This window comes from Andrographis paniculata, unplaced genomic scaffold (genome assembly GCF_009805555.1).
Source record: "Andrographis paniculata isolate CXL003 unplaced genomic scaffold, ASM980555v1 Contig77END, whole genome shotgun sequence".
Classification (NCBI taxonomy): Eukaryota; Viridiplantae; Streptophyta; class Magnoliopsida; order Lamiales; family Acanthaceae; genus Andrographis; species Andrographis paniculata.
This window is the reverse complement of record NW_026137614.1, coordinates 3,417,925-3,434,398: the sequence shown is the minus strand read 5'-3', so window position 1 is coordinate 3,434,398 and position 16,474 is coordinate 3,417,925. Positions and strand designations below refer to the sequence as shown.

Below are 16,474 nucleotides of genomic sequence, written 5' to 3'. Positions count from 1 at the left end.
TTAGAATCCCATCCCGTAATATATAAATGAGATCCTCAGTATCATCCCCACCCTGCTCCACACACACCTATGTATAGATACATGGGTGTGTATCTATAATATATAAATAGGATTCTCAGCACCATCCCCTCCTTGTCCCACACACACCCATGTATAAATACATGAGTGTGTGATGATACTGAGAGTGGGGCAGGGAAGGGTGATGCTGAGGATCTCTTCCCGTAATATATAAATGGGATCCTCAGTATCATCTCCTCCCTGCCCCATACACACCTAGATACATGGTTGTGTATCAACTTTATAGATACACACCTATATATATACATTGGTGTGTGTATATCACACTTTATAAATACACACCCATATATCTATAATTGGATATGTGATGATGTTGAGAGTGGGGCAGTGAGGGGTCATACTAACGATCCCCTCCCATAATAAGACATACATATATCTTTTTAAGATTATAAAATAAACTAATATTTAATTAATAGTTTGTAGTATTTTTATATGTAAAGAATTTTTTTGTCTTTGTAAGTTAATTTAATGTATATATTATATCTTATAAATACGAGTTTGTACGGATCTGCCACTTGAAAAGTCTATCTTGCCCCTCATTTCAAAAATGACAATTTAGCCCTTAACCTACCTTTGTACTCGCTTGAAAAGACGTTTTGGAACCGTCGTCAGCAACCGCCGTCAACCGCCCAAGACGAAACATTTTGGAACGTCGTCTGGTCGGTTACATTAACCGCCTCGCCAAACGCCTCCACCAGTTCCAGAACTCAAATAGTCCACCCAACCAATCCAAAGACCAATCGGTAGACCAAAAGACTCCTTGACCGCACCCACCAAGCGACCTGTCTATCCGCCTGCGGACCAGCTGACTTGCCTATGCGACTGCAGACCAGCCGACCTACTTTATCCGACCGCAGACCATTAGAAATGTCTGTCCGACCTTTTGACCATCAGACCTGTCTGTCCGAACGCTAACCATCTGACCGAGGACCAACCGACTAGATCAACCGACCGAGGACCTTCCGACTTGCCTATCCGACTGCTAATCAACCAACCTGATCATCCAACCGAGGACCAACCGACCGAGGACCTTCCAACCTGCCTATCCGACCGCTAACCAACCTACCTGACCATCCAACCAACCGACCTGACCAACCGACTTGAGCGCAAATTTTTCTCCTTTTCCACCCGACTTCGTGTCTAACTTCCTTTAAGATCCTGCTATCCTTATTTTTATTATTATTATTATTATTATTATTATTATTATTATTATTATTATTATTATTATTATTATTATTTGTGCATAACAATTATCAAAGTTGAAATATCATTGCTATTTTTTACATTTCAAAACTCATAAAGAGATGCAGGGTCACCCTTCTTATCTCAGTCTACCCGCGGACCAGCTGACTTGCCTATCCGACTGCAGACCACCATCAGACCTGTCTGTCCGACCGCTAACCATCCTACCGAGGACCAGCCGACCATACCAACCGACCGAGGACCTTCCGACCTGCCTATCTGACCGCTAACCAACCGACCTGATCATCCGACCGAGGACCAACCGACCGAGGACCTTCCGACCTGAGCGCAAATTTTTCTCCTTTTCCACCCGACTTCGTGTCTAACTTCCTTTAAGATCCTGCTATCCTTATTTTTATTTTTATTATTATTATTTTTTGTGCGTAACAATTATCAAAGTTGAAATATCCTTGCTATTTTTGACATTTCAAAACTCATAAAGAGATGCAGGGTCACCATTCTTATTTCAGTCTATCCGCCTACGGACCAGCTGACTTGCCTATCCGATCGCAGACCAGCCGACCTACTTTATCCGACCACAGACCATGAGACCTGTCTGTCCGACCGCTAACCATCCGACCGAGGACCAACCGACAAGGGACCTTCCGACCTGCCTATCCCACCGCAAACCAACCGACCTGATCATCCGACCGAGGACCTTCCGACCTGCCTATCCGACCGCTAACCAACCCACCTGACCATCCGACCAACCCACCTGACCAACCGACTTAAGCACAAATTTTTCTCCTTTTTCACCCGATTTCATGTCTAACTTCCTTTAAGATCATGCTATCCTTATTATTATTATTATTATTATTATTTGTGCGTAACAATTATCAGAGTTAAAATATCCTTGCTATTTTTGACATTTCAAAACTCATAAAGAGATGCAGGGTCACCCTTCTTATCTCAATCTATCCGTCTGCGGACCAACTGACTTGCCTATCCGACCGCAGACTAGCCGACCTACTTTATCCGACCACAGACCAGCCGACCTACTTTATCCGACCGCAGATCATCAGACTTGTCTGTCCGACCGCTAACAATCCGACCGAGGACCTTCCGACCTGCCTATCCCACCGCTAACCAACCGACCGAGGACCTTCCGACTTGCCTATCCGACCGCTAACCAACCCATCTGACCATCCGACCAACCGACCTGAGCGCAAATTTTTCTCCATTTCCACCCGACTTTGTATCTAACTTCCTTTAAGATCCTGCTATCCTTATTTTTATTATTATTATTATTATTATTATTATTATTATTATTATTATTTGTGCGTAACAATTATCAAAGTTGAAATATCCTTGCTATTTTGAAATGACATTTCAAAACTCATAAAGAGATGCAGGGTCACCCTTCTTATCTCAATCTATCCGCCTGCGGACCGACTTGCCTATCCGACCGCAGACCAGCCGACCTACTTTATCCGACCGCAGACCATCAGACCTGTCTGTCCGACCGCTAACCATCCGACCAGACCAACCGACCGAGGACCTTCCAACCTGTCTATCCCACCGCTAACCAACCGACCAGACCAACCGACCGAGGACCTTCCGACCTGCCTATCCGACAGCTAACCAACCCACCTGATCAACCGATCAGACCAACCGACCGAGGACCAACCGACCTGAGCGCAAATAATTCGATTGTATTTTTGTTTTACATTTTATATTTCAAATAAATAATGTTTCACTACATTACATTATAGAATAGTCGCGCGGTATACCGCGCCAATAGCGTGTTCTAGTATTGATATAAGTAAGAAGAAGTTTGGATGTATTTATAATGTGTAACATAGTCAAATTTATTAAAAAAAAAATGAATATTTTGTATTTTAATAGTAAAAAAAAAATATATTATTTATACATTGTGAATGTATGAAGCGAGGTTTTATTTTACTAAGAACATATAATTCAAAAATAATAAAAATATATGCTTTGTTTATATAAAAGGTTTCGGAGGTTTTTGGAATTTAAAAGTTTGAAAAAAAAATAAAAAATTAATATTTGATTTGATATTTTATAAGAGAAAAAAAATGTATTTGATGTGATATTTTTTTAAGTATGAATAATGTCAAATGGATGAAAATATATTGTGTAAATAAAGCCAATATTTCCAGATTTTTCAGTCTGTATAAAAACATAAGGCATATGTAGTCTACATATTTAGGGTGTGTTCTTTTATGGAATTTTTCTAAAAAATTAATATTCATCAGATTTTTTTTCTCAAAATATGAAAGAAAACATCTATTTTTAATTTTTTAATAATATAATAAAAATTAATTTTATATTAGAAATATTACATCAACACTTATTTATATCACATCATACAACTATTTCAATTTAAATTCAAACCCACGAACAAAATATACTTTTATACTCCCTCCCCTCTGACTCATATATAAGGTCATATTTTTCATTTTAAACTATTCCACATATTAAGTCACTTTTTTTTAAAAAAAAAAAAATTATTATACATTTTAATCACATTTTAAATATTATAATTTATAATTTTTAAAATTTTTATTATACTAATGAGTTATCTTAATTTAATTTATAATTATTTGTATTATATTTTTTTATTATTTTATTAATACATTTATATCTCTCCTAAATTTTCGTTTCTACATTAATATTGATACAATACCTGAGTCAAATAGAGTAATATGTCTTTATTTTCTATTTACATCCGTCGCACGTAAATTGTCCTTTCTATTTTTGAAAATATAATTATACATGCATTTGAAATTTTATAATTTTCTTAATTTTAGTTAAACTATATATTTATCTTAATTTTAATATATAATTATTTTTACTAAATAATACTCCCTCCGTCCAGATACCGTGTCTGCTACACTGTAGACACGGTATTTTAGGAGGGATGTAATTAGTAGATAATTAAAAATGCATTAGTGAAAATAATTATCCTATAATATAAATAATTATAAATTAAGATTAAGATAACTAATTAGTTTAATTAAAATTAAAAAAAAAAATTAAAAATTTAAAATGAGATTAAAGTGTGTAATCATTTTCCAAAAAAAAGGAAAGTAACATGGTATGTGGAACGGACAGAAACGGAAACGTGGACATAGTATCTGGGACGGAGTGAGTAATTATTTTTACTAATATATTTTTTAATTACCTATTAATTATACTTTACCTAAATTCTTTTATTTACAGTATTAAGCTCAAAATAAGAGTTTTAGGGATTTTTAAAATTTTAAATTTAAACCATAGTTGTACATGATCCTTTATAAGAATAAACAATTATTTTTATAATGAATTGTGATAAGGTATAATCAAAGAACTGAAATAAATAAATCAAAGAAATTATGACATACTCTATTACAAATTCATACTTCTTTATAAATTGGATTTGGGCCGATTGGAAGGCTCAAGAAAATAAACAAGGAAAATAAAATAAAATAAAAAGAAAGATAACAAGAATAAGATAGTCTAAAGCCGAAAAATTGCTAGAGAATGCCAAAATAAATGCATGTATTTGATTAAAATAAATAGGAAATACTTAATTATAGTGATTTATAATATTAGTTCATTTATTTATTTTTATGTAAGCAATGATATTAGTATATATGATTAAAAAAAATTAAAATATGTATTTTAAATATTTAAAAGGCTATATCAGAGATAAATATATATAATATGAATATTATTTTAGAAGAGATAAAATTTTATATTCTCTTCTTCCCACTTAATTTGTCTCATATTTCGTCCCACGTAATTTGTCATTTTCTTTTTGAAATATAATTATACATTTTAATCGCATTTTAAAATTCATAATTTATACTTTTTCTATTTTAATTAAACTATTTAGTCATTTTAATTTATAATTATTTTTATTAAATCATAATTATTTTTACTAATACATTTTACTAATTAACACAATAGAAGTTATAAATTTTAAAATTAATTGATGAGAGATAAAGAAATAAAATTTTTTGAATAAGTTCTAAGGTTAGAAATTTTGTGTGTCCTATATATAAGATATTACAATTTTAATTAAATTATTTTATATTTTTTAAATATATTTAATATTAATAGATTTAGTAAAAATAGAAAAGTGTTATAATATACAAAAATAAAAATAAAAATAAAATATGTGGATTAAAATGGAACGTATGGAACAATTATTTTTAAGAAAAAATATCAAAATTAACAATAAATAAATAAATCCAACTAGGAATGTCAAATATGGCGGGTTTAAGTCTAAAAAATATATTTCGAGACGGGTTGTGGATTTTAAGTTTTATATTCAGTCGGATTTAAGGCGAGTTACGAATTTTACTAAAAATCCATCACACTCGGATCCGAAACCGAACTCGGATATTTAAATAATTATTAGAACTAATGTATATAATATAAATTATATTACATATTTATTTTTTTAGAAAAAAATAAACATAAACTAGTATCTTAATTTCTGTTGTATTTTTATATATTCTGTTGACAACAAATATTCTCTAACAAGAATGTGTTCCAAGAACATAAAATCAATTTAAGAATTATAAATTGGAAATAGAACATAAAACTAACTAAACAAACAAAATCCAATCGAAAGAAATAGCAATAAGACTCCCTGTTTGTACGTCCTAAACTCAAGCAGCGGCGACCTCTTAAAATCGGAAAACAGTAGTAGCTCGGATAGCGGCTGCCAGTGGTGACGACCTCCAGGGAGCGACTCCGGGCGATTTCTTCCCAGCGACGTCCAATCGACTTTCCAATGACCGATTGGAGAAACTTATGGTTTGGCTCAGTCTACAAGCCGACTCGGCAGTATATGACATACGATAGTGACAACCAACCGCTTCTAAACAAACCCCAAGCTGACGGACTACAAGAAAATATCATTTTTGTAACGAGATTTTTTCATTTTTAAATTCACTTTTTCCGTCACTAATGATATTAGAGACGGAATTAATGATAGAATTACGTTAGCTACGTGATCTTTAGGGACGGAATTCCGTTACAAATATAATATTTTTTTCTGTAGTGGGATTGAACAACCGAAACTTAACTCTACACTCCCGATCAAACCCCCTAACATTCAGCGCAAAAAAAAAAAAAAGAAAACTCATCGGAGATATCAACGAGAAGAAATGGTTGAAACCAACACCAAGAAGAAAAACCCCCCAAAATCTCACAAAGAATCGCAAGCGAAGGAGAAAAGAGAAATCACACTCCACCCACCCACATGAATCGATTTGAGGAATAAGAGTTCTATACAAAGCGAGTTGCGGGTTTACAAAAGTTGGATCAAGGACAAATGATTTGGATTGCAGGTTGGGCTCGGGTCGCAGGTCTTGGATTGGTCCAAATTTTAACAATTCATAAATCAAATATATTTTCGCGTCTGTTTCTTCCTCAATTTTCTTCACAATCGGGACTATTGTCGTCATCTCGTTTGCCGCCGACTGCCAGTGAACCATCGCCAACATTTGATTATTTTTATTTTTTGAACTAAAATTTTGCATCGCTGCTGCCAACAGCCATCATTGCATACCATCGTCAACATTTGATTGTTTTTATTTTTTTAACTAAAATTTTGTTTCACTGGCACTGACCACCATCATTGCAGACCACTAACATTTTATTATTCTTTAATTTAACGTACTACTTATTTATATGTATATCATAAATAGCTATATACTCAATTTAACTAAAAAAAAAAAAATTTAAAAATTACTATATTAATTTATTCATATATTTTTTAAAATATTTTTATTTTATATCGCAATCAATTAAGATTTAAAAAGTAATGTAAGTATAAGAAATTTTTACACAAATACATTCTATGCTTATTGAAGTACCACGTCTTACACTTTAAAGTATATTTAACTTCTGCGTGATTTGAAGTACTTCGTCCATCCACTTTAAAATATATTTAACTTGTTATTGTACTTAACATTAAAATATTTTTATATTTGTATATATTTTTAAAAATATTATTGAGAACAGTTAGATGCTGAAATGGAAAAATCATCCTTAATATATATAAATATCACACAGTCTTATTATACACAGAACATGTTGTGTATAACAATGACAGGTAATGTTGCTTCATAATTAGAGCATGTTGTATAACAGTACTTGGTGTGCTAAAATCAATTAGTATTTGTGTTGTATAAGACTATAGCATGTGTTGTATTTGTGTTATTGGTTCATAATTACAAGTGTGTTGTATAACAGTATGTGGTTTGTTGAAATCAATTAGTATTTGTGTTGTATAATACTATAGTATGTGTTGTATAATACTATAGTATGTGTTGTTAGTTAGCGCTGTTAGTTCATGTGCAGTATTTGTATTATATGAATGCAGATGGTGTGTTGCCGTTAGTAACATGGTGGGCTGTTTGACAGCACACCGTGTGCTGCAGTGTGTTGTCAGCATAGTGCTAATTTTTAAAATTTAGCACTGCAGCCGCCGCTAATATTATTATACTCCCTTTGTCCCATAAAAATAATATCATTTTCTATTTGTGTCCGTCCCAGAACAATCATATCATTTCTAGTAACTGTATTATCTACCTAATATAATAAATACCCTTACAACTTACAATATATTACACAAATCAAATGTCATTACTCTTATAACACGTATTAAAAATTTACGTGATTCAAACATTCATTACTCTGTACCAAATTTAACCCCCAACTTCCAAGCATCTTTCAACTCAATCTCACTCTCACTCTCCAACCTAGAGAGAGAGAGAGTCAAACATGACCAAGAAAACCTGCAGCTCGAAACTTCCGCAACCCAATCCATCGACCCACCACATTCTCCTAACATCGATCCTCGCAACCGCAATCGAGCTCCTCCTATCCCCGCCGTCGTCCGCCGCCGCCACCGCCATTTCACCGCCGCCGCCGCCGCTTCCGATTCTGCCCATCCCAAGCCGGCGTCAAATCTCATGGCAGCTCTCAGACATGGCCCTCTTCTTCCACTTCGGCATCAACACCTTCACGGATTCCGAATGGGGCACGGGTCGGGCCGACCCGACCCTGTTCAACCCGACCCGATTGAACGCCGGGCAGTGGATCGCCGTCGCCAAAGCCGCCGGGTTCGGGAGGGTCATTCTGACCGCCAAACACCACGACGGGTTCTGCCTCTGGCCCTCCGACTACACCGATTACTCCGTCAAGTCGAGCCCGTGGCGGAACGGCGCCGGCGATGTCGTCGGAGAATTGGCCGCCGCCGCACGTGCCGCCGGCGTGCAAATGGGGATCTATCTTTCTCCTTGGGATAGGCACGATTCTTCTTATGGGAAGACACTTCCGTACAATGAGTATTATTTGGGGCAGATGACTGAGCTCTTGTCAAGGTTTCTTTCTCATTCTTTCCATTCCTATATATCTTTTCTGTTTGTGGAAATTAGTCTTAATTGTTGCTCTTGTCAAGGTTTCTTTCTCATTCTTTCCATTCCTATATAAGTGTTTGTGTTTGTTTGATAATGTTGGCGGACAAAGACTTGTTTGAATAGAAAAATTTTGATTTAGAATAGTTATATGATGGGATATAAATAGGTGTTATGTGATGTTTTGAATGTAAAATTTATTTTTAGGATAAGATAGAGAATGAAAAATAAGAGTTTGATTTGATATTTTTGGGAAAAGAAATTTGATGAATGGTGAAAATTTGGAAAAGTCTCCCAACAAACACACCCTTAGTGTTTGAGTTTCGTTTGTTAAGCAATTTGATTGTTCGAGTTTGTTTTTGTGTTCGACTCGATTAAGCTTGTTTGGGTAGGTATAATATTTTATTTATATTTAAATTAATGATTTCATATATATGCATATATATTACAAATATTTTATTTTAATGAACATTTGCAAATAAGGCTCAGGCTCGTTCTTTAACAAAACGAACTTATTTATGTTGTTCGACTCGACTTGTTTACGTTTGTGAATGAGTTTAAATCGAGTAAAGTTCACGAATGGCTTGATTCGTTTAACAGTTCTATTGCCACAGCTAGTGTAATATGAAATATGCGGTGAGATCAATGTTGCCATGTATTGTGTGAAATATTTATATTATATTAACATAAATGATTAGTTTTCTATTTATTTGTTATGTGTTGTCTGTATATATGCGATGTTAAGTCACTAAGGCAATATCATTCCGAGTAGATCGGAGCATATTTGTGGAAATTAATGTTTGCTAAAGTCTCTACTCATATGAAACATGTTTTTATGTGTTTTACAATTCCATCAAAATGTTCGTTAGTATCTGATTTTGGCTGTTGAATTTGTTAGGCCGACAAAGTATTCGATATTTCTTCCATTTTCTTTTCGTAAATATGAAATAAGTATTCGAGAATGGATTCATATGTTGAATTTATGTCCATTTGATCAGATATGGCGAGATTAGGGAAGTTTTTCTGGACGGCGCAAAGGGCGAGGGAGAGAAGGACATGAAGTACTTCTTCGACGAATGGTTTGATCTCATTCACCAACATCAACCAATGGCCGCAATATTCAGTGATGCTGGTCCGGACACAAGATGGATCGGGAATGAATTAGGCTCTGCCGATGCGACGTGCTGGTCTCTTTTGAACCAATCTTCCGTTGAAATTGGCCATGGCGATGCCGAGTAAGTTCATTTTAGCTCATTGCGCTGAATTGCTCTCTCTAAAACTGCTCGTTGTCGTTATATCACTCGTAGTCATTCCTTATATTTGGTTTAGTGAAATTTTTTGGTGGGAAAAGGTTATGAAGGAAGTTTTTGGCGCGCGAAACAAGTACATACGTGAATTCGAATTTTTTTGATATTGTTAGATGATGTAAATAGCCGTGTCACCTAAAGGCTTAAGTTTAAAAGGATACTCACCATATATTTATGGATAATTGATTTTTTTTTCCATAACTGGACTCCATCATTTTAGTTCCGTAACGAGAGCTTGTCGTAAACTAGTCTCGTAAGTGAAAAATTTGTGCACTTTTAGTATGGCGCCCGAGATACTTACGTGGCACCCGCGTGGCTTGCCGGAGGACACGTGTCCGCCAGGTCAGCGACACCTAACATACACGTGTTCTCTGGCGAGCCACATAGGTTCCACATAGACATCTCTAATGCCGGAGGACTAAAAGTGCAAATTCTTTTTACTTACAGAACTAGTTTACGACAAACTCTCATTATGGAACTAAAATAATAAAAAAGTTCCGATTACGAGACTAAAAAAACAATTTGCCCTATATTTATTTATCTACATACAAGAATCAACTTACAATATATTAGATTTAACTCTTATTCACTTTAGAGTGTTTGTAACCTTGAAAAACTAGGCAAAATCATTGTTTTGTTGCAAGCTGTGTTATTTGAAAATATATTCATAAGATTTGCTGTATATATATATACATATATATCTTGTTAAATTGAATGTGTATTGTATAGACTATTATCATACGATTTGTTACTTCAATGTAATGTAGTATTGTGTTGAATTACAAAATTCAGTACAGTAACTACAATCATAGCAAAGAAATCAATATCCCGAATTTGGTATGTTATGTCGACGAGCGCGGCGCGCTGTTTATATGTTGAACATATTTGGTAGTATAGAATTTATTTGTTCGAATACTAACATGCATTTTCACGGCGACAGATATTTAGGACAAGGCGATCCCAACGGCCGCGACTGGGTGCCGGCCGAATGCGATGTCTCGATCCGGCCCGGATGGTTTTGGCACGCGTCGGAATCCCCAAAACCCGCTTCGGCACTTCTCGATCTATACTACAAAAGCGTCGGCCGGAACTGTCTCCTGCTGCTCAATGTACCTCCGAATTCATCGGGTCTTATATCCCCCGAAGACATCAAAGCCCTCGAAGAATTTTCAGACATGCGAACCTCCATCTTCTCCGACAATTTAGCGCAAAGGGCTTCGATCTCTGCGAGCACCACCCGCGGCAATTTGGGCGACGATTCTCGATATGGCGCACACAATATTCTCATCGACAGTATATATTCTTACTGGGCTCCCAATGGGACGCGCAGACAGTCGAGCTGGACGCTGTTTCTTGATTTTCCGGAGACGATTTCTTTCAATGTGCTGCTCGTGCAAGAGCCGATTCAGATGGGGCAGCGGATTGCGGCGTTCCGTCTGGATTTCTTGAATGAGTCGGGTGAGTGGGAAAAGGCGACGAACGGGACGACTGTGGGATTCAGACGGCTGTTGCTGTTCCCGTTCGTCAAAGCTCGTCGCCTGAGGCTTCTTATTGAGGAATCCAGAGCTGCCCCGCTGATATCCTATGTAGGTTTGTATGTGGATCGGTTTTCTGTCGCCGGGGATGACTCGACTGCACATGTTCATATCGAGCAAACCATCCGTCAAAATATCAGTAGATTCGATATCTAATTCAATTCTTTACGAGATAAAAGACTAATTAGTTGAAGATGTAAACATGTTATGAGCAGGATGAATTCAATTGTGTGATCCCTTTGCTGTTATTTGAAATCGCAACTGTTAATAATAAGATCAAATTCGAAAGTCATTTCTATTAAAAATGTCATATGCATGTTATGACAAAATACTATTGTATAATACTACAAACAGATCGTGAATAAGCAGACATACCTATCTGTTCATGTTATCTTTACATCCCGAAGAAGACGAGCAGCCATTGCGCCGCATCTCCTTGTTTCCCAATCACTGAGATTTTTAGCCTGCAGATTGTCAATGAGGGAGCTTCCTTCCTCGGAATCATTCTTATTTTCTTTACATATCTGCTCGGTTTCGTCAGATTCACTCTCTTCAGCTCGACAATCAATCTCATTGTTAGATGGCTTTAGGGTCATCATAAATAACTGTATAGTCGGATGCTGGTACTCTCGGTGCATCTGCAGGATAAAAAATAACAAATATTGAAGTTAAAAATGATCTTATCCTCGTTCACCTGTTGCTGTGGATTTAAGTGAGCTAAAATTACAGCCATACCTTTGCTTTAGGAATACTTTTAACCTCAAAATTTCTTTTCCATAAATCAAGCATTCGATCGTGGACATTTGTTGAACGAAGCTCATACCCTAACTGCACAACATTTTTCCAACAGAAAATTTGAGTGTTTACACTCTCCAGTTCAAGAGTTGAGGAGTATTTGTATGTCAGGATAGCGAAATACCAAAACAGTGGTTCGTGGGCCGGACAATGAAAGTATTGTCTGCAACAGAGGATCCAAAAGATGCTCTGAATAAACCTGAATGAGTAAATTGGAAGAAATGTCAAACAAGAACTAAACAATCAATACTAGGCATTTGATGTACAAAGCTATATACATCGAGAAAAACAAAGAAACCTGCATATAATGTGGATATTACATGGAATAGTAACTCACAACATCGGTGCCAATGATATAATCGAAAGGTGGATTGCATGACTTTATCTGATCCATATCACCCCAGTTAAGCTCTGTGACTACGATGGAACCGAAGGAGTCTGAAAATGAAACAATCAGTTTGCTGTAACTGTAAACTATTTACAGAAGAAGCTGAACAAGAACCCAGAAGTTGAAATACTACGACGAATGAGAAAGTGATGCAGAGACCTGAATCATGACACGTCTGCACTATCCTAGATATATTGCGTTCAACATTTCTCTTAAGCAGAGGCAGAACCTCAATTTGGTCGGTTGACAGGACATCACAGCCCAGCAGAGCCATGCCTGAGGAATTACTGCAGGTTAATCATTGGTCTCAAATTGAAAACCATCCTAAAATTGATTTGAAAAGTGTCGACAAAAAAGCATACCAAACCCAGCCACCCCACAGCCAGCTCCAAGTTCAATTACACGTTTTTCTTTCAGTTTAGACGGTGAAAACCTTCCCTTTCTACTATTTTTTTCCTTCATTGTAAACAAGTGAAGTTTGATCAGTTTAATTCATAAATTTGTAAACAATAAAATATAATCAGACCCTTTTAACTTCGTAAGAATGCTAAATATGCTAGATATCATATAACTAAATTAAAAGTGAAAAAGAAAGCATAAACATAAGAATAAGCTGGAGGAATTTCCAAGTTATTGAACAACCAAGCATTCATAATCCAGAGGGCATCTTTATTTTGAGTCATTCGGCTTGATAGAATTTATTTTTAAGGGAGGAATTTCCAAGGAATTGAACACCCAAGTATTCATAATCCAAAGGGCATCTTTAGTTTGAGTCATTTGGCTTGATAGACTTTATTTTCAAGCATGATCACAAAACTCAATTAACTGATGAAAGTCTAATTACTTATCGGCCAACAATAAATGAACTACGCAGATATAATCAATTATATGCTCTAAATTACATAGTCATCTGTTGATCATTCAGAACTTATTCCCATCAATCAAACAAAACATGGCCAAGACCCAAGAGTACAATAGTTTTAAGCGTGAGATAAAGAAGTCATCTGAAACAATCAAAAGGGGCTTAGGCTGATCGATCACAGGAAGGATTAAAACCAGTGAGCGGATTCTTAATAATTAGTGTAAACTTCTCAAATCAAGAAAGGTACTGAAGAAATTATTTCAAACCTTTGAGTGATGTAACCATCCAACGGCTATCTTTATTGGAAGGGATGTGAACACAAAGCACTATTACAATTTAATTATGATGTACAAGAAAATGATGAAGTGCCCGCTTACCAGAAACTTGGCAAACACCATTGAAGCATCCCATACCGTAGTCCCTAAGTGCTTAGAGTTAGGATCCTGCAATGTCACAGAACATTTATAGGCAAAAGAAACATGGCACACCACCATAGTCATACATAAAAGTCATGTGATTGATTAATAACAGACGATTCTTTATTACACACACACATGCGGATATATTAAAAGGTGAGGACTTGAATAAGGTATCATTTATGAAATGAATCCAGAAAGAAGAATTTGCCCGAAAACTATCTTAAGTTCGTTGATGTACTCCTACCTGTGAGAACTGCAGCTGATGACCTAGAACTTCAAATGTAACTACTGATGTATCCGGAGAATTCAGCCTGAGGTAAGAAAATGACAAACCTCTTTAAATTTATGATCACTTCTAAAGAACAAAGAGCATAGAATATAGCCAAACAAGATATGAACATAAAGTTCAACAAACAATGTATGAACCTACAGTTTACCAACAAAAACCAAAAATGGACAAAATATTATGCAAATCACAGATGATTATCCCTCATATCTTATCAATACAAAACATCATAAAGTCCACTGGCAAACTGCAAAAGACGGTACCTGTCAGCCTCCATTGGAACAGCTGCGGTTTGTAGGAGAAAACACGTGAAATTCCCTCAACACGCTACTGCCATACATCAAGAACACACAGCATTGCACTATAAGGAAGTAATACTACAGAATACTTCGGCCAATTACATCAAATACGTGTTCAACAAAATTGATTATATTTCTGTTTTGCGTCGCGCAGAGTTAAATTGAAACAATTACTTGAATACCGCTGCACGAACACGCAACTTTGAATCGATAGCGCTATTTCCAGCCTCAATAGGGAAAATCAGAAAAGGAATATTGTAAATAACATGAAAAGAGGAAGATTCGGTAGGGTCGTTCTTCCTGTAAGATTTTCCGGGAAAGATGAATAGAATTCAAGAGTTACCGACCTTGCGACAACGGCAAAGAGCCCTCTGTCTTCAACACTTGAGAGTTCCACTGGCCGGAGAAGGGTTGATTTTTGCTTGTCTCTGTACACCAATCTACAGACCGCCGGCGACCCCGATGCGAGAACGATGTGATTTTATACTCCCCGTCCAAACTAAAAATCCAATCCGAGAACCACCGCACCACCCCAAACTCAATCGATTTGTTTAGGGCAAATTATTGTTCCTTTGTGGCTTTTAACAATGCTTAGTGACAATTTTTTTGAAATTTCCTAAAAATAAAATATAGTCAAATAATTATTATTATTTTTTTATTACTATCTAAATTTATTTTATATTAAAAATATCACCAGAATAATTTTTAGTTTTTTATGTTTGATAAATTAGCTTTTCAATTAATTTCTAGGATTCAAAAATATAATTTTAAAAAAATTGTATATTCATCGTATCGTATTAGTTTTTTCATTTTAATTTTTTTCATTAATTAATTTTTTTTATATATATTAATATTTTTTAAATTACACTATTCAAATTTATAAATTTAAAAATAATTATTTTTTATATATCAATTATATTATTTATAATTTTTTTAAATTTTTTTTAGAATACAGATAATGTAAAAATATTAATATTATTATTCATTTATATAATTTTTTTATCGCATAATATTTTTATTAAAAATGAATATATTTATTTAAAATTATAAATTTAATATAAATATATATTAATTAAAAAATAATCTAATAAAAATACATATACTAATGGTTTTTGTTCTTTTATATTTATACTATTTCTAATGAAAAAATATATATATTTTTTCTTAAATTTGTATTAATTATTTACAAAATATTTAAAAAATAATAAAAATAAATATCTTAATATAATTTTTTAAATTTTTAAAATTAATAATAAAATTCTAAAAAAATCTATCCACCTAAAAAATTCAATTAAACATTTTGAAAATAAAATATAAAATATCTTTAATTGTCATTTTATGTATAAACAGATAATATCAAATTTTTATTTTACCAAACACTTTAATATAAATAACTAATCGAATCAACTAGTCAAACCAATTAATCGAATCAGCAAACAACTAATAGTTAATCGAATCAGCTAACGACTATCAGCTACTTGTCAAACACATCTCGCATCAAACAACTGTCCAAATTCAATAATTTACTATTTAAAAATCCAATCTCAAAAATTAAAACTCATAAACAAACCCACTTAGTGCTTTTCTTATGATTTAAATTTAAAATTGAATTTTAATACCCTGTCCAAATCCTATGATCGATTTCTTTCGTATAAGATTATTTAAGTAGTGAAATATGTATAAATTAATAATATTTTTATTTTTATTTTTTATATAAGTAATGATGTCAATATTTTTAAAATATATATGTAAGTAATTTTATCTTATATTTCAATAAAATATATATAATACGGAATTTTTATAAAAAATTATATAAATAATATAAAAATTAATAAATATATATACTACATGTTTGTTTGAGGGATTGGATTTTTTTTTTCACTA

The 16,474-nt window shown here is 34.3% G+C and overlaps 2 protein-coding genes across 6 annotated transcripts; one reads left to right on the top strand and one right to left on the bottom strand.

The window, feature by feature from the left end:
• Positions 1 to 8,007: 8,007 nt before the first annotated feature.
• Positions 8,008 to 11,833, top strand: LOC127239252 (alpha-L-fucosidase 1). The gene is made up of 3 exons (XM_051257326.1): positions 8,008 to 8,666; positions 9,698 to 9,934; positions 10,947 to 11,833. Exons 1-3 carry the CDS (start codon positions 8,065 to 8,067, stop codon positions 11,695 to 11,697), a joined length of 1,590 nt encoding a protein of 529 aa, XP_051113283.1. The 5' UTR covers positions 8,008 to 8,064; the 3' UTR covers positions 11,698 to 11,833.
• On the bottom strand, positions 11,029 to 15,152 carry LOC127239253 (uncharacterized). 5 transcript variants are annotated; one of them, XM_051257331.1, is made up of 12 exons: positions 14,938 to 15,152; positions 14,765 to 14,817; positions 14,555 to 14,618; positions 14,250 to 14,316; positions 13,964 to 14,029; positions 13,087 to 13,180; positions 12,884 to 13,000; positions 12,674 to 12,774; positions 12,461 to 12,535; positions 12,277 to 12,369; positions 11,917 to 12,179; positions 11,029 to 11,638 (listed from the first exon to the last, which is right to left on the bottom strand). In XM_051257331.1, exons 3-11 carry the CDS (start codon positions 14,566 to 14,568, stop codon positions 11,925 to 11,927), a joined length of 882 nt encoding a protein of 293 aa, XP_051113288.1. In that variant the 5' UTR covers positions 14,569 to 14,618; positions 14,765 to 14,817; positions 14,938 to 15,152; the 3' UTR covers positions 11,029 to 11,638; positions 11,917 to 11,924. The 5 variants fall into 5 exon arrangements, with proteins under 5 accessions (XP_051113288.1, XP_051113287.1, XP_051113285.1 ...); XM_051257330.1 differs by having other exon boundaries at positions 14,555 to 14,621; positions 14,765 to 14,806; XM_051257328.1 differs by having other exon boundaries at positions 14,555 to 14,621; positions 14,938 to 15,151.
• Positions 15,153 to 16,474: the final 1,322 nt, after the last annotated feature.